The 23,645-nt window shown below is 52.2% G+C and overlaps 1 protein-coding gene across 1 annotated transcript in view; it reads left to right on the top strand.

The window, feature by feature from the left end:
• FGD1 (FYVE, RhoGEF and PH domain containing 1) overlaps nt 1-23,645 on the top strand; it is a 35,426-nt gene that overhangs the window by 4,396 nt on the left and 7,385 nt on the right. The window contains exons 2-12 of the mRNA XM_082610189.1: nt 12,081-12,254; nt 12,533-12,710; nt 12,836-13,274; nt 14,559-14,648; nt 15,335-15,483; nt 16,847-17,003; nt 17,109-17,247; nt 22,481-22,539; nt 22,685-22,831; nt 23,224-23,316; nt 23,479-23,558. Coding sequence (XP_082466315.1) covers nt 12,081-12,254; nt 12,533-12,710; nt 12,836-13,274; nt 14,559-14,648; nt 15,335-15,483; nt 16,847-17,003; nt 17,109-17,247; nt 22,481-22,539; nt 22,685-22,831; nt 23,224-23,316; nt 23,479-23,558 — 1,705 coding nt within the window. The remainder of the gene's footprint in view (nt 1-12,080; nt 12,255-12,532; nt 12,711-12,835; nt 13,275-14,558; nt 14,649-15,334; nt 15,484-16,846; nt 17,004-17,108; nt 17,248-22,480; nt 22,540-22,684; nt 22,832-23,223; nt 23,317-23,478; nt 23,559-23,645) is intronic.

Below are 23,645 nucleotides of genomic sequence, written 5' to 3'. Positions count from 1 at the left end.
CTGAGGGCAAAGGGGAACCTTTGAAGGGGAATGATGTGCTCAGATATGGGTGTTTGAGAAATCCCCACGGCTGTATGTGGAGAGTGGATGGTAGGGGCACAAGAGTGGAGTCAGAGACTGGCAGGTAGGGGTCGCAGTCATCCCAGCAAGAGGTGATAGTAGCTTGGGTTAGAGTGATGGTAGGTGAGGAAGGTTAAGATCTGAGAGAGATTTTGGTGCTAACATGGACAGATCTTGGTGGTGTCTTGGACGTAGAGGCCGAGGAAGAAGGAAAAGTCCAGGATGAGTCTGGGTTGTTTTCTGAAACCAACTACGGTGACCTGGTGGATGCTGGTGGGGCCACCTGCTTGCAAGAGAAGGAGCAGGTTTGGGGGGCAGATACTGATGTACGTTTGAAACCTGTTGCATTTGAGAGGCCTGGGGGGACATCCGGGTGGCGAGTGGGGGCTACTCTTCGTGTGGTGCGCAGGCTTCTCGTTGCTCTGGCTTCTCTTGTTGCAGAGCATGGGCTCTAGGGCGCGTGGGCTTCAGGAGTTGTGGCTCGCCGGCTCAGTAGTTGTGGCTCGCGGGCTCTAGAGTGCAGGCTCAGTAGTTGTGGCTCACCGGTTCAGTTGCTCTGCAGCATGTGGGATCTTCCTGGACCAGGGCTCGAACCCGTGTCCCCTGCATCGGCAGGTGGATTCTTAACCACTGCACCACCAGGGAAACCCCAGTCCCATCCTTGAAGACATAGATAGTGAGGTCAGATAGTGAGGTCAGCAGAGTCACCCAAACTTTGCCTTAGAAATGTCATTTGGGGGTGGGGTGGGGGGAAGAGCAGTTTTTAAAGTATATTTGCATAAAGCTGAGACCCATTTCACATATACCCAGGGTAGTGGCTGCTGCAAAGAACGGAGGGAGTACTCCTGAAAAGCAAATCAAACATTGGTGAAGTAAATTCCTGTGGCTCCTTCCGTGTTTTCCCTGTTGAGGGCATCCTGAGAGGCCATAGAGGGAGGTTGCTCATGGAAAGGAGAAGAGGGGACTCATGACAGGAGGGGGTGGTGGGCTCTGCTGGTGATTTTTGGAGAGCAGCAGTTTGAGATTCCAGGGGAGTGTCTGGGAAAAGACCCAGATTTGGTTTCTAGTCAGCTGGGGCCTCCCAAACAAACACAACAAAGTGTAAAGACTGGGTAGCTGCAGTAAGGACTTCTCCAGACAGGACTAAAAGAATTGACGTTTCCAGCTGCAGATGGTTGGCATCCCCATTCCTCGGCCCTTTCACGTGCCTCTGCCCCTAGGGGACAGCCGGGCTGGAGCTACTTGCTCCTTCAAGAGTGAGCGGCAGCTACCAGTGCTCCAGACAGATGCCAACCATGGTATTCTGGGGACCAGTTAGCTAAATGCCTTAGGCAGATGTGGAGCTGGCCAGACGCTGGCTGGGTGGGGCTAGGACCTGTCTGGAATGAGGACAGGAAGTGCACTCTGCCGTTGCCCAGCCCAGAAGTGTTAAGTGCCCTCATCTGGAGAGAGCAGACATCCTTGGAGCAGTGAGTCCAGCCTCTCCAGGCTCCAGTACCCAGTTCCTTGGACCTGGAAGGCATCACACCTCCAAAAGGTACCTCAAAGCACAGAGGGCTGAAGACAAGGATGAGGGCAATAGCAGAAGGCACCTCTGCACTCCTGACTCTGCCCTTGGTTCACTGTGCCCTCAGGCTTCCCTTCCCACCTCAAGGCCTTCGTTTCCCCATTTGTAACATCAAGGCCCTGTTCATCGCATTTGTCTGGCATATAGTAGGGCATCCATAAGTACTTGGTGAGCAGATAAGGGAGAGTGCAAGAGGGGAAGAAGGAGGACATTTCTTCACTTAACAAATGTTTATTGAGTACCTACTTTGTGCTTGGCCCTGTGTGAATTGCTGGGTGGGCAACAAAAGGCAGGCTCAGTCCCTGTCCTCATGGAGCTCCTTTCTAGCAGGGAAGACATACATGACAGGTCATTCCAAGCACAGATGCTGAAGCAACAGATGAGGAGGGGGCAGGCAGGGAAAAGAGGACACTTGAGCTGAGATCCCACGGATAAATAGTCCAGAGGTAAGGAGAAGCAGGAAAGCTGTTCAGGCCCACGAGAATGACATGTGCCAAAGCCCCAGGCAGAGGAGAGCACTTTCGAGGAACAGACAAGAGGCCTTTGTGGCTGGAGGGTGGGGGTGGGGGTGGGGGTGGGGAAGTGTTTTCAAGCTGGGCCTTACTTGTCCCTATGCTCAGGAGTTTGGAGTTTACCCCCGAGGCGAGGGGAGCCCTTCACCGGGCTACAGAAATTGAAGAGGATTGTTTTCATAACCGGGTTGTGGTGTGGAGAATACCTTGTAGAGGGCCCTGAGGATGGGAGGGAGACCCGTTAGGAGGCTGGAGTGGGAAAAATAGTCTGTGGATTCCTGCCCTCCTAAGAAGTTGAGTCTGTAGGACTTGGGGTCTGGCTGGACATGTGAGTTAAGGGAGCAGGGGGACTCGTGGAGAAAGCCCAGCCTCTGGCTTAGGGAACTGGGTGGCTGGAGGTGCCATTCCTGGGGTGGGGAAACAGGAGGAAGAGCCACTAGGGGCTGGGATAGAGCTGGGTTTTAAGTTGCACTGAGTCTGAGGAGCCTGAAAAAGGGGCAGTGCCCAGTAGGCGTCAACTGTGTCCATCTGGGCCCCAGACTAAGGACAGGAGGGTGAGGGGCACAGGTGTGTGGCTGAGGCCCAGAGAGGGAACTGAAGGCTCTTCCCATTGCTGGAGGCTTTCAGCCCTCCGCAGCACCTCCCCGCGGCCCGTGCAGAGAAGGGGTTAAGTCAGGGAGGGAAGGCGCCTGTAGAAAGCGGGAAAGGCAGGACTGGCAGCGCTGGCCCCAAGGAGCTGAAGCTGGCATAGAAGCCTTTCTGCCTGGGCCTGCTAGGCCCTCTCTGCCGCCCACGCCGCTGCCTTCAACTTCACCTTCACCTTCTCTGCCCCCCCCCTCCAGCTTCTTCCCTGCTCCCCAGGCGGGGCCTCCCAGCCTAATGCGTTCCAGGTGTAGCTGCGGCCCCCCTCCCCCACCCGGGGCGCAGGGGAGGGGGCAGGGAAGGTGCTGGGCTCTTTCACTCTGCGTCTCTTAGGGGCTCCAAGTCTCCAGATCTCCCAGACAGCTTCTGTCTCCGGAGAATTCCTTCAGGGGATCTCTGTTTGGGCCCCATGTCCCTGTCAGGGGCAGGCAGTGGTGAGAGCCCCCCAGACCCAGCTCTGCCACTTTCTAGTTTCATGTGATCCTGCGTGAATCACCTCAGCCCTCTGAGCCTCTGTTTTCTCATCTACAAAATGGGGTTAGCATCCCCACCTCCTAGGGTTGTTAGGATTAAATGCCACAGGTAGCGCAGAGTACTCGGCGTGGCACATTGTAGCCATGTTCAACAAGTGGCCCTGGTCTGCTCTTTTTGTCCCCTTTGCCTCTTTGGGCCTGCATCCCTCACTGTCCCTGTCTCCCTTCTGACTCGCCCCCGCCCATTTTTTCCTGTCTCCCTCTCTAGCTGTCCGATTTTCTGGGTCTCTGTAGTTTTCCTGTCTTCTTCCTCCTTGTTTTTGTCCCAGTCTCTCTCGGTCCTTTTCCGTCATGATCTTTCTGTGTTGCCAACTCTCAGTTTTGACCAGGCCTTGGTGGGGGGGAGGGGGGAGGGGAGAGGGGTGGGTGTTGGGGGCTCTGGGGTCACACACAGCAGGGGTCAGAGGGGCCATCCCCTAGCGGCTTTGTCCTCAAGGGGAGGGAAATCACAGCCAGCGTGGCAGCCCCAGCACTGGGTAATTACTGCCCCCAGTGCTCCCAGCTGCAGCTCCACTCCCTTCCCTTCCTGTCCTCTGAAGTCCCCAGCCCCTCCCTGGGGGTGGAGCTACCACCCCCAGCCTTCTCTGGCCTCAGGTCCAGAGATGCTGGGAGGAGGTGGCCAGGCCCTCACAGCAATCAAGCAACTGGAAGAGAGATGGGCTGTCTGTGCTCCCATGTGGCTGTGGGGTGTGTGTGTGTGTGTGTGTGTGTGTGTGTACGTGCGCATGCGTGCACATGTGCCTGGCTGCCTCGCTGTCTTTGTCCCCATGGGTCTGTTTTGTGTATATCTTAATGTTCTTGTTTCTGTATATCCATGTGTATGTTTGAGTGTGTGTCATTATACATCCATGTGTGTCTATGTGTGTCTTTGGGTCTGTATATGTTATGTGTTCCTGTGTTATGACACCTTGGCTCTAAGCCCCTGGGGCATTTCCAGATGTTTTTGCGTGTGGGTCTCTGTATGTAGACTCTGTGTGTGTGTGTGTGTGTGTGTTTCTGTGCCAGTGCCTGCCTCTGCATGGCCCCTATGGGTCTGTATCTTGGTGGTAGTGGTTGGTGGAGAAGGAGGGTGCCTGCCTGTCTTTTGGCTTTTTCTGCCCCTTCCTCCTGTTCTTACAAACCCAAGACTCTGGTCACTGTGCCCTTCAAACACACTCTTCACCTCCCCACCCCTAGTATCCACACCTTTGCTCACTTTTCTTCCCTTGCCTGCAGGACTGTGCCCAGTCTATCTACACCTAAAAAAAACACAACCTGGATGGCCAAACTCAAAAGCCATTTCCTTTAGAATGTTCTCTGACCTCCCCCCAACCGCCCCCAATGTGATGTCTTTCGCAATTCAGCAAACATTGACTGAGGATGTGCTCTGTGACTCTGGACACAGACACACTTGGGATCCAGTCTCAGTTCAGCCTCTTCTAGCTGTGTATCCTCAGGCAAGTTATTTTGTTTCTCTGTGCCTCAGTTTCCTCATCTGTAAACTGGAGCTAATAGCATCCAGGGTTGTTAGGAGGATGCCCTGCAGGAAAGCATCAACAAAATGCCTGGTGCAGCGTAGGAGCTCAACAAACAGTTGAATCCTCATACCTTATATCCTCCACAAAAAACTGAACACCTTGAGTTCCAGACAGTTCTAAAAGTTCTTGCAGTCTCCTGCTTTTTTCACCAGGCATCCTGCACAAGGCAGAAGACCAGACTGAACGAAAGGCAGATTCCAGTTCACGGAGCTGCTGACAAGTATTGCATGAGCCAGCTCCCTGAGGGTGCTCAGGCCCAGAAGAGACTGGGCCCTTCCAGGGGGTAGAGGAGGGACTCCAAAGCTGCTGCCCTAGGGCCAGAGCACATCAGATAGAGCAGGAGGTAAATGGCAGAGGTGGAAGGGACCTTAAGGACCATCTAGGTCAGGTATTGCAAACGGGTGGCCCACAAGTTTAATTTGACTCACAAGTTTCATTTGGCCTGCTCACTGTTTTTAAAATTAGGGGATTTCACATAAAAGCCTGGATTTCTAATTCTCTTGAAATACTGGAAGACCTGAAGATGCAGGGCCCCCATTACTGCAAGGTGACAATTAGATAGAGGGGAGAAGCTGCCATCCCTACTTTAAGTGAGGCATGTGCTCTCCAGTTTACCCCCGTCTTCACCATCCCCTATTGCATTATACTGTCCCATTTTACAAAAAGGCCCTCACTTTACACAAGGGTCCACACTTCACAGAAACGTTCTTCACTTTACAGAGGAGCCTCATTTTACAAAAGAGGTCCTCCGTTTTACAGAACACTCTTGTATTTTGTCAAAGAGTCCTTCATGTACAGACATAATCCATTTTACAAAAGCGTCTTTATAGAACTCTCCTCACTTTACAGAATGTCCCTCCACTTTGAAGAAAGCGCCTCCATATTGCAGACACGTCTTCCCTTTGCAGAAGGAGCCTTCTTTTTATCAAAAAGACCTTCATTTTCCAGAAAGTTTCTCCAGTTTTCAAGAGGGAACACTGTAGGAAGCTCCTTACTTGCCAGAATGGCTCCCACTTTCCAAAAATGCCTTCACTCTGCAAAAGGTGCCTCCATTTTTCTGCAAAGTCCTTATGTTCACAAGACCAGTCCACTTCAAGGAAGGGATCTTCGGGCTAGCCACAGGGTTCCTATAGACAGCTTCCCCTGCGCTTCTCATACTTGACAGAGCTTTGTGTTTAAATTTTCAGAAAGAACATCTGCCAGGCCAAGCAAGTTTGGCTGCAGAGGTGGAGCAGGGCAGCTGGGCTGGACCTCACATTCAAGGGGCAGGTGGGAAGAGGTGGGGCACCTTTATCCTCTGCTTTTTTCTCAAGCTAAGGGACTCCCCTTCCCCCCCCCGCCCCCCACGGAGCTGGCTGCCCAAAGGACACTTTCTTATTTGCTGTTCTTTCTTCTCCACTCCCTCTGCTCCCTTTCCCCACCCCACCCCACCCCCAGGAATTCAACTGTCCCAGGGGCCTACCTCTCAGCCTGGAGGCTGAGGGCTGCTGGGAGAACCATGCACTGGGGGTCAGGAGGCCTGAGTGCTAGGGCTGGCTTCTGCCCACAGTAGCATCTCACCGGTTCCTCACAATGAGAAGCACACACATATTCTCCCCATTTTGCAGGTGGGGGAAATCGGGGTCCAGAGTTGTGAAGCGATTCCCCACGTCACCAGGGCGTTAATGGCTGAGGTCCAGTCTGGGGTCCTATTAGCTGTCTTGAGATTAAGCCCAGGCTAAAGCTGAGAGAAGGGAGAGGGGGTGCTGCTGGCCAGGGTTGGGGAGAGCTGGGAGCTGAAATTCTCGGAAAGAGGTAAGGGTCCAGTTCCAGTGGTAAAGTCATTGTCCTCAAACTCAGCTAGACGGTAGACCTACTCTGCCAGTAAGCCCAGAAGCACATGCTCAGGGCACCTGCCAGGCAGGGGCATGAAGCTACCAGAAACAATTTTTGGAATGAGTTTGCTATTTTCACTAACAGTTGTCATGGGAAAATTCCAAACTCTGTTATACTTCTTGACACTTATTTTATGGTTTTGTTTGGTTTCTATATTTGAACTGAATTTGAATGGGGGATGGGGTACCATTGTCTTTTCTCTGCCATTCTGCCTCTAGTAGGAATCCCGCCCTGATCTGAGAAGCTGCCAAGGAGAGTGGGGCTGGATTCTGTGTCCATCTCTGGCTGGGTTTGCACACGTTTCTCACTGTGTTGATAGCTTTGTGTTGGGTTGCAGCCTGTGGTCTGTGGGTTTATGTATCTGTGTGCGTAGTTTTGTGTCTTTGTGGATGTGCGGTTCTGTTGGCTTTCAAGTTCAGGCCACATTGCTCTGTGGGTGGGGGAGCACTATGCTCTTTCCCTTCTTTGTCTCATGGACTCCTCAAAACCAGGGAGCTGTGATTATTATCCTATTTTCCACACAAGGAAACTGAGGCTCAGATAGATGGAGAGGCTTGCCCAGGGTCACACAGCTTGTAAGTGAGGGTGTTGGGATTTAACTGAGGTCTGTGTTACTCCTGAGCCAGATGTTCCTAGTGAAGGCTTCACAACACCTTGACCCATGCAGTCTGGTCAGCGAGTGTGATCATGCCACCCTTCTTTGGAATGGTCAAGTACCACAGGTTTTTAATTATTGACTTTGTTTTTTTAATAAATAAGACCAGATTCAAGGTGATCCCTGAAATAATGTCTCTGTCATAAGCATTCAGGTGCCCATTGCAGGGAAATTGGGTAGAGCCCACAGCTTGCCTGGTGCCACCTCAGAGGCCTGGCTCCACCTCATTCACTAGAATCCCTTCTTGACTAGGGCTTCTGGAGTTCACCCCGAAAAAAGTACAGTTAGATTTGAATTTCAGATGTACAACAAAAAAATTTTAGTATAGCATAATACATTTTTAGTATGCATGAGGCATGCTTATACTAAGAAATTATTCATTGCTTATCTGAAAGTCAAACATAACTGAGCATCCTGTATTTTATCTGGCCATCCTGTCCCTGGCCTCTCCCTCCCCTGAGCTTCCCCAGTCCCGACAGGCTGACCCCCTTGCACTTCCTGAGCCGCACTTAGCTTTTCCTGAATGAGAGTTTCTTGTCTTTGAGATTGGGAGCTCCCTCAGGGTCAGGATCAAGATTGCCCTTCGGCCTGCTGAGGGGCCTGTCGGAGGGCACACCCCACGCCCACAGCAGAGCCAGGGCCGCACCCAGGCATCCTGGGGTGCCCAGGACGTGTTTCCCATCAGTGACAAGAGACGCCTGAGTATGGCTGTGTGCACACCCTGTGCCAAGCGTGTTGCATGTGGACGTGTGAGCAGCTTTGTGGTTTTCACCAGGTCTTCGCGGTTTTCTCCACCCCCCCGCCCCAGACCAGGGATCGAACCCGTGCCCCCTGCATTGGAAGCATTTGGTGGTGTGACTTTCGTGGTGGGGGAGGGGGATGCCCTTTGTGGCCTCTGTTCTAGTGCCAGTGGTCAAGGGGGCAGTGCTGGTGGAAGACCTTGTCGGGTGTGTGGGTGTGAGTGTGGATGTGCGTGCATGTGTAAGAGAGAATGTTGTGGATTATCAACCATAAAAAATGGACTGGAGGACTTCGCTGGTGGTCCAGTGATTAAGACTCCACACTTCCACTGCCAGGGGCGCAAGTTCCATCCCTGGTCGGGGAACTAAGATCCCACGTGCGGAGCAGCTTGGCCAAAAAAATTAAATTAAATGTAAAAAAAAATGGACTGGAGAAAATCAATGCAGGACTTAAGGGGGGTGCGGATGGGATGGGGAAGTGGGAAGGGCTGTGGTATCTAGGGGAGGGGAAGGACCTCCCTTCGGAGTTCCCTGAGGGCAGAGATAGGATTTTCAACTCCCCCAGCACAGAATCTACCAGGCTCAGAGCAGAGCTCAGAAATATTGGGGCGACTAAACTAAGCTGAAGGAAGCCAGGGAGTTCAGCAGGGTCTTGAGGGGCCATAGAGAACCAGCTGGGAAGCTTCTATTTTCCCCATGGGCAATGGGGAGTCATGGAAGGTTCTTGCGCAGATAAGTGGCATTACCTGAGCTGGAGGTCCATCTAGCCACCCGAAGGGAGCAAGACCTGGGGCCAAGGGGGCCACTAAGGGGAAACGTAGGAGGAGACAGGGAAATGTAGGCAGAGGGACAGGGAGGGGGAGCCCTGCAATAGGAGAGAGATGGATCTTGAATCTTCTTCCCTCAGTGGAGCCCTGCCTGGTTCTTGGCCAGGCCTAGGCTCCTGAACTGAAGCCCTGTTGTCATAATCTGTGGGCAGGCTTGCGGGTGTTGCTCTTACTAGCCGCACTAGCTCATGACTTTCGGAAGCACTGACGCACACCTCTGCCCCTCTAGATTCCCCTCTTTCCGAGCTTCCTCTTGGAGAGCAGGGTTAAGAAGTCCAGTCTCAGATCAGTCTGCTACAAGTCTGTCACTGACTTGCTGTGTGACCTCGGGCAAGTCACTGCCCCTCTCGCTGCCTTCATCTCTTCATTAGAAACTGGGCTGACAGTCCCTGCCCCTCTCACCTGGGAATCCAGGGTGTCCCCGAATATTTGAATCCCATTCTGCATGGCTGCCTGCAAGGAGGCAGAGAGAAAGGAGGGGCAGGCCCATCTGTGCGCTCCCAGGTGAGGTGGGTGAGGAGGGAGCAGAGACTGGGCCAGAGCAAGGCCACAGAGGGTGGCATGGTCACCCTATCCCTGGGACAAGCAGTGGAGAGAGGGAGAGGCCCCAACTAGGGGCCCCACTGCCCTGTACCAACTGGGTGGGAGGGCTTGCCCAGGGAGGCCTGCCTGCTTTGAGGTGTGGAGACAGGGCCAGGTGGGCGCCTCCAGGCCCAAGGAGGCAGACAAGGGGCACCTGGGACCCTGGCACCTACGTGTGTAACCCTGAGAGGGGTCTCTGCACGGTGGGGTGCCTGGCTTTGCTCTCTGGATCTCTGGTCCTTTCAGCTGCTCTCTGTGTCTCTCACTTTCTCTAGCCATATTGTCTCTCGCACTATGTCTCTGCATGTGCCGCCCTCCAGGTGATTCATCCCCCTCAACCCCAAGCCCAGGGGGAAGGCAGGGCAGGACCAGGCCAGGATGTGCTGAGCAGGGCAGGGTAAGCAGCCCAGCTGAGCTGAGAGGAGCACCTTCTCCCTCCCAGCCAGGGCCCTGCCTGCTCAGTTGGGAAAGGAAGTAAGGAAACTGCACCCAAAGCCAGGTACAGAGTGGGGGTGGGGGCCTCAGCCTGTGGCCTGGGGCACCTTGTTCCTTCAGGGCTGGGAGGGGACCATGGCCTGAGGTCCCTGGGGCCTTTGCGACTGGATTGTAGCCTGGATGGAGTCAGAGACCCTGGGAAGCTGCTGGAACCCTGTGGGTTGGGCTACTCCCTTCCCTCCAGGACTGGGAGAGCTAAAATTCCCTGCTGCTCTTTCTGCCTGTGACCCGGTAGGGTATCTTTGTGTTGTAGCTGTATGTTTTTGCAACAGAGGCTGCATGTGAAACCGTGACTATTTAGACCACGAGGCAAGTGTCATGTGGGTGTGTATACCTGAGCCCCTAAGACCCAGGGACTCCATGGACATGATTGTTTCATGAGTATGACATAGTAAATTATGCCATGTGTCTGTGATTGTGTGTCTGTATTTCTGGGTACATGGTGGCATGTGACTTTGTGCTGTTTTGCCACTGTGCAAGGTTGTGTCTGACATGGTATAATGACCCTGTGTGGCTATAGTCTTGTCACTGTGTGAACCGTTCGCAGGTGTGTGAACCTGCAACACCATATCCTGGTGTTTATGACACCCTGTGGCCCTGCAATTGTGAAGTACAGCATAAATGGCACTGTATATCTTTGTGACTCAGTGGAACCATATTTGAAGAGTATGTAAGTGGGTATATGATGGTAAGTGGTTGGGTGATTGTTGTATGAGGCTGTGTGTGAAATTGTAGATTTGCCACTGTGTGACTTGCATCTTTGTGACTGTGCATGGCCACGTTTGCCGGTGCATGAGATACCGTGAGGCTGTGTGATAATATGTGAAGTTGTGACTGTGGGTCTTTGTGACTGTGTGTGACCAGGCTTTCAGAAGCGTGATGGCACGTGATGGGATGTTTGAATTTGTGCGGCCCCAAAGTTAAGTGAAACGGTGTAAATAACCCCATGTGTCTCTGTGACTGAGTGGGCCCACTTGTGACTGGTCATGTATGAGACTGTGTGACACAGGTTAACAGCCTCTCTGTGGCTGTGAGAGGCCACGTGGCTGTGGCACAGCAAAACTGGCACCATATGTGGGTGGGAGCTCTGGGGGCTCTTGGCTGCCAGTCACCCTCTCGTCCTCACACCTGTTTGCCTGCATCCTTCCCTACAACAGCTTTTCATGGCTCCCTTCTGCCCACAGGATGGTCACCCAGCTCCTCAGACTGCCATCCAGGGCTTGCCCTCTCTACTCTACTCTTCCCCGTCCCCTTCTTCTCTATCATCTGAGACCCACCACAGCTCCCTGCCCATCCAGGCCACACTCCTTCCCTTAGGACATGCCATCCCTTGGTGCGGGGTGGGGGGGTGTCCCTCACACCTCCCAGACTGAACCTTCTCTCCCCAGTGTGACCATCATCTCCCCCAGGCCCAAAGACAAAGGTAGGTAGGGAGCCCACAGTGAAAGAAGAGGGACAGTGCAAAAAGACCTCCCTTTTCTGAATTTTTTTGCCTGTTTAAAGCTGTTCCTGTGACCTGAACTCTGGGTGCTGGCTGTGTATTTGTGTGTGTAGGTGTGGAAATAGAGGATAGTACAGATTAGTGAGAAGCTGGCATTTTAAGGAGCAAAACTTTTGTTCATGAAATATAATTTCATCATTTTCAGCTATATAAAACCGTAGAAAAGGAAGTCCAGATATCCTCAGGACCTTAAGAAAAAAGGTGAAGAATGGTTTAGGCTCAGCATCTCACTGTGGCTAAATAAACAAGAGTGCAAGCATGTACACAAACCATAGGCTGCTCGTGCTCACCCCCAGCCTGGTTAAACTCCCTAATAATAATGCCTGCTGACATACAAGAAATCAATGTACTAATCACAAAGAACAAGATCTTGTCTGTTACTGAAAACAGCCAGCCACAACCCTGGGCCTGGCTCCCCGTCTGATGGCTGGGGTAAAGGCTTCCCAGAAAGGCAATGTGGCCAGGAAAGGGGCTCAGGAAAGCCCGATACCACAGGTACCTGCTAAGACATACAACTTCCCAGTCTCCTTTGGGGTAATCAGTTGCTTCACACCCAGTTTCTCCCTTTCTGCAGGGCTGCACCAGGGAAACCGTATCCTGGTTAAAAGTTTGTCCCTTGACCCTGGCCAGAGCCTTGAGCCTCATCCAGAAGGTCCCCAGCGACTTCGCTCAGACCCAGGTCCCCCCACTGAAACCCCCAGCCAGCGTCCTTCACCACTGAAGCGGGCACCGGGCCCAAAGCCACAGGGTAAGTGGGTCCAGAGAGGGGCAGAGGAGGGGAAAGGTTGGCCAGTGGGAGAGGAGAGGGCTTGTTAGAAGGACAGGAAGCACTGTGGTCTAGGGGCAAAGGGCTGTGACCTGGCGCTAACATGTGCATACTGGCATCTCACCTCAGGCCTGCTCTGTGCCTACCTCAGGCAAAGGTACAGACTGGGGGTTTTGGAGGGGCCTGTGGTCTGGCTATGACAGCCAACTCCAAACTCAGCCCATTGGGATCTCCCCTCTTTTTCCCATCCATCTCTCTAGTCCCCCCAAAGCCCAGCTACCTGCAGATGCCCCGGATGCCCCCACCACCTGAGCCCATCCCACCCCCGCCATCACGCCCACTGCCTGCAGACCCCCGAGTAGCCAAGGGCCTGGCCTCCAGGGCAGAGGCCAGCCTCAGTTCTGCAGCAGTATCCTCACTGATTGAGAAATTTGAAAGGTGAGTCTGGTCCCCAGGGGACCCTGTGGGGGTAGGGTGGGCCTGGGATAGAAAGGACAGTTGTAAGACAGGCCTCTCAGTCAAGCTCATACCCTGCCTTCATGTGTGTCCACCACCCACCTCAGAGAGCCTGTGATTGTCGCCTCGGATAGGCCAGCCCCTGGCCCCAGCCCAGGTCCCGCAGAGCCAGCCATGTTGCCACAGCCACCCCTGCAGCCACCAGTGCCCCAGCTCCCCGAGGGCGAGGCCTCCCGCTGCCTGTTCCTGCTGGCTCCCGGGCCCCGGGACGGCGAGAAGGTGCCCAATCGGGACAGCGGTATTGACAGCATCAGCTCACCATCCAACAGCGAGGAGACCTGCTTCATCAGTGATGATGGGCCCCCCAGCCACAGCCTCTGCCCCGGGCTCCCTGCCCTGGCCAGTGTCCCTGTTGCTTTGGCCGACCCCCACCGACCCAGCTCCCAGGAGGTTGATAGTGACCTGGAGGAGGAGGATGACGAGGAGGAGGATGAGAAGGACAGAGAAATCCCAGTGCCCCCGATGGAGAGACAAGAGTCTGTGGAGGTACTGACCCACGTTCACCGAGAGGCAGGACTGTGTGGAGAAATCAGGAGCCTGGCTTTTACACTTGATTCTTCCCCCAGCTCAGTATTTCTTGAAACAGGGCATTGTTTCCACTTGGAATGTTTGGCTTCCCTGGTCTCCTGGTACTAAATATCAGTAGCAGACCTGTACACTGTCCCCCCATCACTGTAAATACAAAAATGACCATGCACAGTTCCAAATGCCCACTAGGAAAATTGTTCTACCCTCATCCAAGAACCGCTAGCTGGACCTCAGTTCTTCCATCTTGAAGATGGGTATCATGGTTGGGGATCTTTAAAGTCCTGTTCCAACTGGAAAATCCCCAGATTCAGTAGCTATGTGACATTGGGCAAGTCTCTGCTGCCCCACCACAGCCTCAGTTTCCTTATTTGTAAAATGGAAAGTCTCACATCCAGAGAGACTTCCAGACAGCTGGCCTCCAGAGGGCCACAAGAGCTTAGAGCCCCCTAGGAACCTGAGGCTGTGGGACAAAGGCTCTCAGCAGCAGGAATCCCTTTCTGTGCCCCAGCAGCCTAACACTGCTTCCAAAGGCATCCTTGCACTTAATTAGGTCGCAGCCAGAATACCTGCTCCGCCAGAACCCGGCTCAAATGTGGGGGCCGAGGTCTGGGACTCAGCAAATATGTGTCCAGTGAACAGGCAAGTGGGCCAACAGGCAATGAGTTTCATACATTTTTATACTTTTGGGTTTTCCTCACACCCCAGGTACTCAGTAAGCCTTTGCTGACAGTGAACTGAGTGGGTGAATAAATAACATTTATAGTCTACTTAATCCGTAGTCTAATATGTTTTATTTATATTAAGTCATTTTGTTATCTCAATTACAAATGGACTTAGGTCCTATTATTATCTGTATATGTAGATGAAGAGACTTAAATACAGAGCATTTATACAACTTATGCAGGCTAGTAAATGTCAGAGCTAGGATTTGAACCCAGAAAGTCTGACTTTCCAGCCCACACCTTAACCACTACACTATGCTGAGTGAATAGAGGGAGCAGATGGCTGGGTGAATGAGTGACCGAATGAGGAGTGCACGGCATCAGAATTGAGGGGTGACCTTTACAAAACACGGGGGAGTTAGGGGTGAACCTGTGGGGCTTATGGGTTCAGGGATGGGAGGTAGGGTTATCTCGGGGTGGCATTAGGCTTAGAGTAGCATTTGCACTATCTGAGAATTCTGGGGGGGGTGAAGATTAGGGTACAGGATGATGGACCAGCAGTTGCCTCTTCTCTCTCCAGTTGACTGTGCAGCAGAAGGTGTTCCACATTGCCAACGAGCTCCTGCAAACCGAGAAAGCCTATGTTTCCAGGCTCCACCTCCTGGATCAGGTGAATGGTCCCTCAGGGGTGCCGGGGCACCAGGACCTGGTAGGCGGGTGCCAAGGAGGAAGTGATAGGACCTGAGCCCAACCCTACCATTGGGGCCAGAATCTAGAGTTTGGTAAGGCTCCTCTCTGACCTTGACCCCCATCCTATCCCTGAAGCCAACTCTGATTCATGACCCCAAGCTTGATCTTTGTATCAACCCTCATTCCTAAACCTGGGTAGGTATACCAGCCCTGACTGCAACTCTGACCCAGATCCTGAAGTAACCCCTGGCTGTGAACCACACTCTGAACCTCATTCTAACCCTGGACCTATTCCTGACCCCCAAACCCGCTAGAATCCCTAAGGGTAGGAATTTTTGTCTGCTTTGTTCACTGCCTGGCACACAGTAGACACTCAAAAATATTTGTTAAATGAATGGATCTAATTCCAGACTTCTCTCTGACCCTGACCCTGATCCTGACTTCTCATTGTTCCAATGCCTACCTTCAGATCCTAACCTTGACAACCTGAAATCCAACCCCACATTATAAGCCAAACTCCATTCCCTCACTCCTCAGTCTCAAGATCAGTGCTGATCCCAAAACTCCACAGAGCTGCCCACAGACACTGCCCTCACCTGCCAGTTGCCCCTTCCCCAGCTAAGCCCCAGGCCCCACTGGGCTGATCTCTCCTGCCCTGCCCCATAGGTGTTCTGCGCCCGGCTGCTGGAAGAAGCTCGGAACCGCAGTTCCTTCCCGGCTGACGTCGTCCATGGCATCTTCTCTAACATCTGCTCCATCTATTGCTTCCACCAGCAATTCCTGCTGCCTGAGCTAGAGAAGCGCATGGAGGAATGGTGAGGGGCCCCAGACCTAGGCTGCCCGCCTTCCTGTCCACTTGCCTGCCGAGCCCAGGCCAGATGTGTGCACGAGAGTTCCTTCCTGCCTGCCCTCTCCCCTCACCACCTTTCACAGAAAGAATCAGGCCTAAGCTCTGCTTTCTAGGCCCTCCCAATCTATAATGAAAGACAGATCAGGACTCAGAAAATTACAACAGAATAATAGCAAAGCCCTAAAGAGTATGAGGTTAGGAGCCAAACTGGCTGGGGTCAAATTCCAGTTCTGCCTCTTGCTAGCTTTATGATGTTAAGCGAATTTCTTAAATTACTCTGCTTCAGTTTCCTCAGCTGTGAAATGAGGGTAATAGTAATAGCCTACGTTGTAGGGTTATTTTAAGGATTAAATGAGTTGATACATGTAGAGAGCTGAAAACAGTACCTGGTATGTAATAAGTGCTAAATGAATGTGAGCAATTTTTGTTGTTGTTTTGTTTGTTTGTTTTTATCAGTGCTATGATAGAGCTGAGAATGGGAGGCTGTGGGAATCCAGATAAAGGGACCAAAACTAGCCTGGGGGTTAAAGAAGGATTCAGGGAGGAGGTGAGATCTGAGCCGAGTCCTGAGGTAGAAGGGCAAGGTTCATAGGCAGTCTCCTGGCTTCCGAGCTCTCCTCTTCCAATTCATCCTTTAGCGTCTATACCACCTGCCATAATGGTCTTTCTGAACAACAATCAGACCATGTCACTTCCTGATTAAATCATCTCCATGCTCCCCACACCCACAGGATAAAGCGTGTCTGTGTGACCACAGACGGCTGGCATGAAGTCACTTCCTACATCTCCCCAACTACTATGACCCCTGAGGGCTGAACCAGGGCTGGTTCTCGTGTCTCCCCCAGCAGACTGTGACCGATGAAGGCTGGGACCAGGTTTGGTCCTCTGTGTCCTCCAGTAGACTGTGACTCCTGAGGAGTGCAACCAGGCCTGGTTACTTTGCCCTCCCCTACCTGACAGTGACCCTCTCAGGGCTCAGCTAAGTTTGACTCATTTGTGTCCCCAGAATCACCCAGCACAAGGCTGGGCACAGAATCAAAAAGCAGTGTATGAAGTGGCCCTTGCAGTAAGGTCAGAGTGGGTATTCCAGGACGTGTCATCCCTTGTGCTCAAGGCAGGGCAGAGTTGGGGTGGGTGGCAGCCCAGGCTGTGGTCTCAGGTCACACTGAGCCTTTGGCCTACTTTGTGTATAGTATAAGTAGCATTTCCAAAGGAGCAGGCTGGCTGAGAGGTAGATTTCCAGGACTGAGATAAGACCGGCCTACAGGGTGGGGGCATTGTGGGGGACAAGGATCAGCAGGACCACATCAGCCCCTGTTTCCCCCTAGGGACCGCTACCCACGCATTGGAGACATCCTGCAGAAGCTGGCACCCTTCCTCAAGATGTACGGCGAGTATGTGAAGAACTTCGACCGGGCCGTGGAGCTGGTCAACACCTGGACAGAGCGCTCTACCCAGTTTAAAGTGATCATCCATGAGGTGCAGGTAAGCGGTGAAGCTGGATGGGGCCGACTGGGGTGGACAGGTCTGCAGGGACCCAGTCAGGGGTCTTTGGCCAGACCTGAACCCTCCTGCTTCTGCCTGTCACAGAAGGATGAGGCCTGTGGCAACCTGACCTTGCAGCACCACATGCTGGAGCCTGTGCAGCGCATCCCCCGTTATGAGCTGCTTCTCAAGGACTATCTGCTAAAGCTGCCCCATGGCTCCCCGGACAGCAAGGATGCCCAAAGTGAGTGCACACAACGGGCCCTGCCCCCCCCCCAAGACGTAACTCACAGGGTCAGCCTTCCATTGCCACGTAATTGAGATCTCAGAATAGGACCTCCAAGCTGAAAGGCCCACCTTGAGGGTCTGGAATGAGACCCCAGGATGAACCTCCAGGTTGAGATCTCTACCTGAGCACCCAGAGAGAACATTCAGGAGTCCCCCCCCGAGTCTGAAGTTCCCAACTGGAACTCCAGAGTTTGAGGGGCATAGCCAGAAAGATCCCCTAAAGGGAGCCATCTGTTTCCTAGGTTGAGACCCCAAGGCTGACCCTTTGACTTGTCCTCAAATGAAGTTGTCCCAAGTGCAAAGTGAAACTGAGTCTAAACCCCCAGGGACTGAGCCACCAGGCTAAGGGCCCAGACTGACCCTCTCAGGCCAAGTCCTCTTTACTGAATCTCCACAGCTGAGCTCCCCAGAAAGAGGCTTGTCTCATCAAGCCCCTGACTTTCCATCCTCCACATTAGAGCTTCACTCCGTATCCACCGGCCACTACCCAGAATGACCCTGCCAAAAGAACCCCCATGTCTGATCAGAACCCCACAGAATCACCTCTCCAGAACTGAGCACCTCAGACTGGACTCCATATTTTCTGCCTCCCAGATTTGGATCTCTAGGCTGAGATACCACCTCCTTAGACAAGTACTCACACATTGAACCACTAGAAAAGTGTTTCATTCTGATTTCTTCAGTATGAGACCCACTCCTCAAGGTCACACCCCAGAGAGTGCTGCCCAGAGTCTCCCCAACTTTCTCTCCCCAGGCTGTTACTTCCATTCATTCCTTCATTAATATAACAGCTATTTACTGAGCACCTCGGTGTTCTGTGCATTGTCCTAGGCACAGGGGACATGGAGGTGAACAAGACAGACAAGGTCCTTGATCTCAGGGAGTGTGTATTCTACTCGGGGAGATAGACAGTAGACAAAAGTCATAAATACACTGGAGAACATTAGATAGGTGCTATGTGTGATTCAGAGAATAAGAGGGTAATGTGACAGTGACCGGGGGGTCAACTTTAGATTGGGTGGCCTCTCAGAATAGGGGATACTTGAGTCAAATCTGAATAAGAAGAAGGGAGCCACGTGCTGAGTAGGGAGGAGCACGTTCCAAGCAGAGGCAACAGCAGGTGCAGAGTTCCTAAGTGGGGTGGGGGTGGGGCAGGGGGCGGCAGCTTGCATATCTCTGGACCAACAAGAGGACCAGTGTGACCTGAGCATGACCAGTGAAGGTAGAATGGTGGAAGAAATAGGGCTGGAGACAGGAGCAAGTCTTGGAAGGCCAAGATGAGGAGATGGATTTTATTCTGAGTGCAGCGGGTAGCCATGGCAAGGTTTTGATTAGGATCACTTGAGGAGCTAGAAAGGGAGCCGAGAGACCAGTTCGAAGCCTTTTGCAATAATCTAAGTGGGAAAGGTTGGCTTGATGAGAACGGTAGCACTGGAAGTAGTGAGAAATGGTTGGGTTCAGAATATATTATATTTGAAAGTAGCACTGAAAGAACTAGGGTGAATGGGTGTGGGGCTTGGGAGAAAGAGTCAAGAATGACTTGCATGCATATTTTTGGCTGGTGGTGATGGTTCCTGAGATGAGTGTAGGACTTTGATTTGGAGTTAGGTGAGCCTAGAATCCCAGGGAGAGAGATTTGGATGTCACTAGCACAGGGATAGTATGCAAAGCCATGAGGCTGGCCGTAGTCACCAAGGGATTGAGTGTAAATGGAGAAGAAAAGGGGGCCAAGGACAAAGCTGAGGGAGGTGGAATCAGCACAGGAGACTTAGAAGGAAGCGCCCTAAAGGTAGGAGGAAAACCAAGAAAACGTGGGGTCCTGGAAGCCACAAGGGTCGGGAGCAGACAGTTGTGTCCACTGCTGTGTCCACTTCCTAAACTGAGCCCCTTCCACCCCACCAGATGGGGCACTTTGCTACCAAGCCTGGACTTCTAGAAAGAGCTAGAGCACTAGAAAATTTGATAGCCGAACTCTACAAACAGACCTCTGCAGACTAAGTGCCTTAGTCCTTTCCCCGAATGAGAATCCCCACTGAGGTATCAGGATGAACTATAAAACCTAAACCTCTAGAAAAAGCCTTCCAGACTGACTAGCTGGGATGAGCCCCATAGACTGACATCTCCAACCTGAGCCCTCAGGCTGAACCCAGTTTGAGGTCCCAGTTATAGATCCCCCACACTGGTTTCCCCAAACTAACATCCCCAGACTTGAGTTTCCAAAATGCTCTCCCCACCCGGGGCGCTGAGAGTGGGTTCCCAGTCACAGCCCTCGGCCCGAGGTCCCAGAGGGAGATTCCCCCAAAAGAGCATCCCAGTCTCATCTCCTTAGCCACCATTTTATAAACAGGTATTGCCAAACTGAGCACCCTAGATTACCCCCCCCCCATTTACTGTCGCTCAGACTGAGACTTCTAGCTTGACCCCAAAAGAATGACTCTCCAGATGATGATGATACCTACCTCACAGAATTGTTTTGAGGATAAATGAGATGATCCAGGTGCAGCTATTAGCACAGTACCTGGTACATGGTAAAGACTCAATAAATGTTAGTTGTTTTTATTACTGAATGCCCTCCATACTGAATGCCCCTAAAATCAGCCCCCAGATTGAGTTCACCTAACTTCGATTCCTGTTTTATACCAATCTCAGCCCTATCTGAGTCCCTAGAATGAACTTCAGAGCTTGAGCTTGGCCAGCTGAGCTCCCCACATTGAGCTCAAAGATGAACCCCCCAGAAAGAACTTCCCAGTCCAGTTTTCTGAGCTGCTCAGAATGAAAATCTCTGAATGAGAGCCAGCCTGAGATGTGCTCACTGAGCTCCCCAGCCCAAGATCTTAAGCTGACCTCCCTAATTTTTTTTACTCCTCAAGACTAAAATCCCCAGGTAGTGCCCCAGAAAGTACCTCCAGGTTTGAGCCCCCACTGAATCCTGGTTCCCCAGACTGACTCCCCCACTTTCTACTTCCCAGACCGAACTCTGCAGCCTGGACCCTAGACTCCCCAAACCAGGCCAGCCGGAACTCCTGGCCTGAGCAGCCTACCCCGAGCCCAAGACTGAACTCAAACCAAGATCCCAGACTGCCAAGCCCAGACCAGGCCCACCAGAGCTTCCAGACCAAGCTCCTACACAAAGCTCCCCAAAGCACACTCCCTAGCCTGAACCCCCAAATGAAATCCTAGACTGAAATCCCCACACCGAATCCCCAGACAGAGCCTACACGCACTGGACCCCTGGAAATGCCAGTCTGTACCTCACACAATACGCTTTGATAGCAAAGCGGTCTGAGTCCAGCGGCCTCCACAGGCCTGAACGTATATGCCCACAGCTTGCCAGAGTCTTCTTCCGGTACCCTTCCCGGGGCACTGCCTACCTCCACGACCCAGCATGCCCCTTGCCCTGGGGTGGGGGAGATGCAGAATGTGTGGGAGAAAGGGCAGCTCTGATGTCAGCTCTGCTGCCTCCCAGGCAGGTAGCCTAGGGCCAGCACCTCTTCTCCCTGAGTCTCAATTTCCTCATTGGACAAACAAGGACAAACAGGGCACATAGGGTTGTTGTGACAATTGAATGATGGCATGCAAAGCATCTGTTCAGGAGCCCAGGAGAGGATGGTGGGACCTTGGCCCCATCCTAGGGAGCTCCTAGTCTGCTGAGGGATGCAGATATCGAAATACACAATGAATACGTAGTGTGACTGGTGGGACAGAGAGGAGCAAAGGGGAAGGTGGAAACCCAGACAGTATCCTAATCCAGCCTGGGAGCTCAGGGCAGGCTTATTGGAGGAGGTGAGCTGAATTCAGAAGACTGAGTTGGCCAGGTGAAGCAAGACAGGACATGTTTAGAGAGGTGCAAGTGGAGAAAGCTGGAGAGGTCAACAGAAGCCAGATCACCAAGGGCCTTGAATGCCAGGCTAAAGGACTGAGTCTTTACCCTGCAGGCAAAGGGAAACCACTGACAGATTTGAACAGAGGAGTGACAGCAAGCTGTATGTGAGAACGCTCCCTCTGGCAGCTAGGATGGAAAAGGGCTGGGAGCTTGGAGACTGGCACCTGAAAGGCCTGAACTGGGTTAGGGGCCACAGATCTTGAGCACTAAGACTTGGTCATGGAGGTCATTTCCCACGGTCATTTTCCTTGGTCATCTTCCCCTAGGAAAATAACACTTGGTTTGCCAACCATGTGGACCCTCTTCAGAAGCACCTGTGCTCCTCCAGTACAGGCATATTTTCTGAGTGGGAAAATACAGCACCGTGCAGACAAGAGAGGGGTGCAGTGCAGCTGGGCCTCAAGCATGGGCAAGATTTGTTAGTGTGTGGAGATGCATAGGGACTTATTTCGTTTTTTTTCTGATACCTGGTCACAATAGGAAATATGGAAATACAGGAAAGCTGAAAGAGGCAGGGAAGAAAATCACCTATGATACGAGACTCCAGAGAATAAGCGTGAGGAACATTTTGACATATTTTCTTCCTGGTGTTTTTTATACACGTGTATTTGTGAAATTGAGAGCATTCGGTATATACAAGTTTGTATCCTTTCCTTTTCTTAAAATACCCTGAGCATTTCACAGATTATGAAAAACCCTACCAAAGCATCATTTGCAAAGGTTGTTTAGTATTGCATTATATGAATGCACATTTATTTAACTGGGTTGCTTCTGGTTTGACACTGTTGTAAACACCACTGCAATGAAAGTGTATTTGTACATAAAACCTGTATTTTCTTAGTATAGATTCCTATAATCAGAATTACTGAGACAAAGAACAGGATCATCTCTTTGCTTCTTTATCTGACTTTTTTCTAATTATAAAAGTAATACGTGTTCTCTGTCAAAAATATGAAAAAAGAAGACAATAAAAATCACCCATAGTCCCATCATCCAGAGACAACTTGTTAAACATGGGTATATTTCCTATATACCTATTATTGTTGTTTTTTTAAGGTAATAATAACCTTAAGCTTGCGTTTTATTGGCTGCCAGCTATTTCATGTCCTGTGATTCTGCTATTGTGGCATTCATTGAGTCAGTTTCTGATTTTAAGTGCTGTTGCTATGGACATCTTTGAGGCTGGCACTTTCTGGAATGGGGAGGGTGTGGTCAGGCCAGGAGGAGGTATTCAGGGAGCAGAGAAGCTCCCAAGAGGCTTTTCTCTGCTAGCCACCCCCCATCTGACCTCCCACTCCGCCCGCAGAGTCTCTGGAGCTGATAGCCACAGCAGCAGAGCACTCTAATGCTGCCATCCGCAAAATGGTGAGTGGTCCTTCTAACCCCCGCCCTTCCTTGGTCAAGCCACCTATCTCGATCTCCATTCCGGGGTGGGGGGCTTGCGACTTGTGGACATCTGAGGGGAGGCCAGCACCCCAAACCCTGCCTTTTATTCACTGTCTCCTGCCAGGAGCGAATGCACAAGCTGCTGAAGGTATATGAGCTGCTAGGGGGTGAGGAAGACATTGTCAGCCCCACTAAAGAGCTCATAAAAGAAGGCCACATCCTTAAGCTGTCAGCAAAGAACGGGACCACTCAAGACCGATACCTCATCCTAGTAAGTGCCACGGGTAGGGGTGCATGCCCCCCCACCCCCGCCCGCCACACTGACCTGGTACTCACTCAAGGCTATACTTCCTGCTCTCCATTCTTTCCTCTACTAACTCATTGTAGTTTCACTACGTTTACTGGGAATTTTTTTCTCTCTACTTTACAGATAATGTAACTAAGACTTAGAGAGAAGTGACTTGCCCAAGGCCACCCAACTAGGAAGGGACCCCCACGCCTAGGCTCTTTCCTTGCAACCTTTGTGCCCAGTCTGGACTGTGTTTTCTCCACCTGTTGCCTTGAGTCCCTAGCAGTAAAGCTTTGGGAGTAATAACGGAAGGGAGCTGGGCCACACCCCTTGTGGGTCCTCCACACATACATCTGAAACCTCTTCCTTCCTAGTTCAACGACCGCCTCCTCTACTGTGTGCCCAGGCTGCGGCTCCTTGGCCAGAAGTTTAGCGTGCGGGCACGCATCGATGTAGATGGCATGGAGGTGAGCACCAGGAGGTGGGAAATGGGGACCTGGAGTGGGGCCTTGGTGCTGGGAGGAACAAAGACGTTCTGACTTGGACCCCAAGTGTGTGCACATGTGCAGAGGGCGAGGGCCCTGTAGAGCTCAGTAGGACTCACCAAGCCCCTTTCTCTCTCCATTCAGCTAAAGGAAAGCTCCAACCTCAATCTGCCTCGGACCTTCCTGGTGTCAGGAAAGCAGCGCTCCCTGGAGCTCCAGGCCAGGTACTTGCCCTTGCCTGTATCTTCCCTCCAGCCCCCTCTTCCCTTCAGATATCCTGAGGCATTCTAGGCCTAGTGCCAGGGCAGAGG

This window comes from Mesoplodon mirus (assembly GCF_964341445.2).
Source record: "Mesoplodon mirus genome assembly, chromosome: X".
Classification (NCBI taxonomy): Eukaryota; Metazoa; Chordata; class Mammalia; order Artiodactyla; family Ziphiidae; genus Mesoplodon; species Mesoplodon mirus.
Note: the sequence above shows the minus strand (reverse complement) of the source record. Positions and strands in the feature narration are given on the sequence as shown.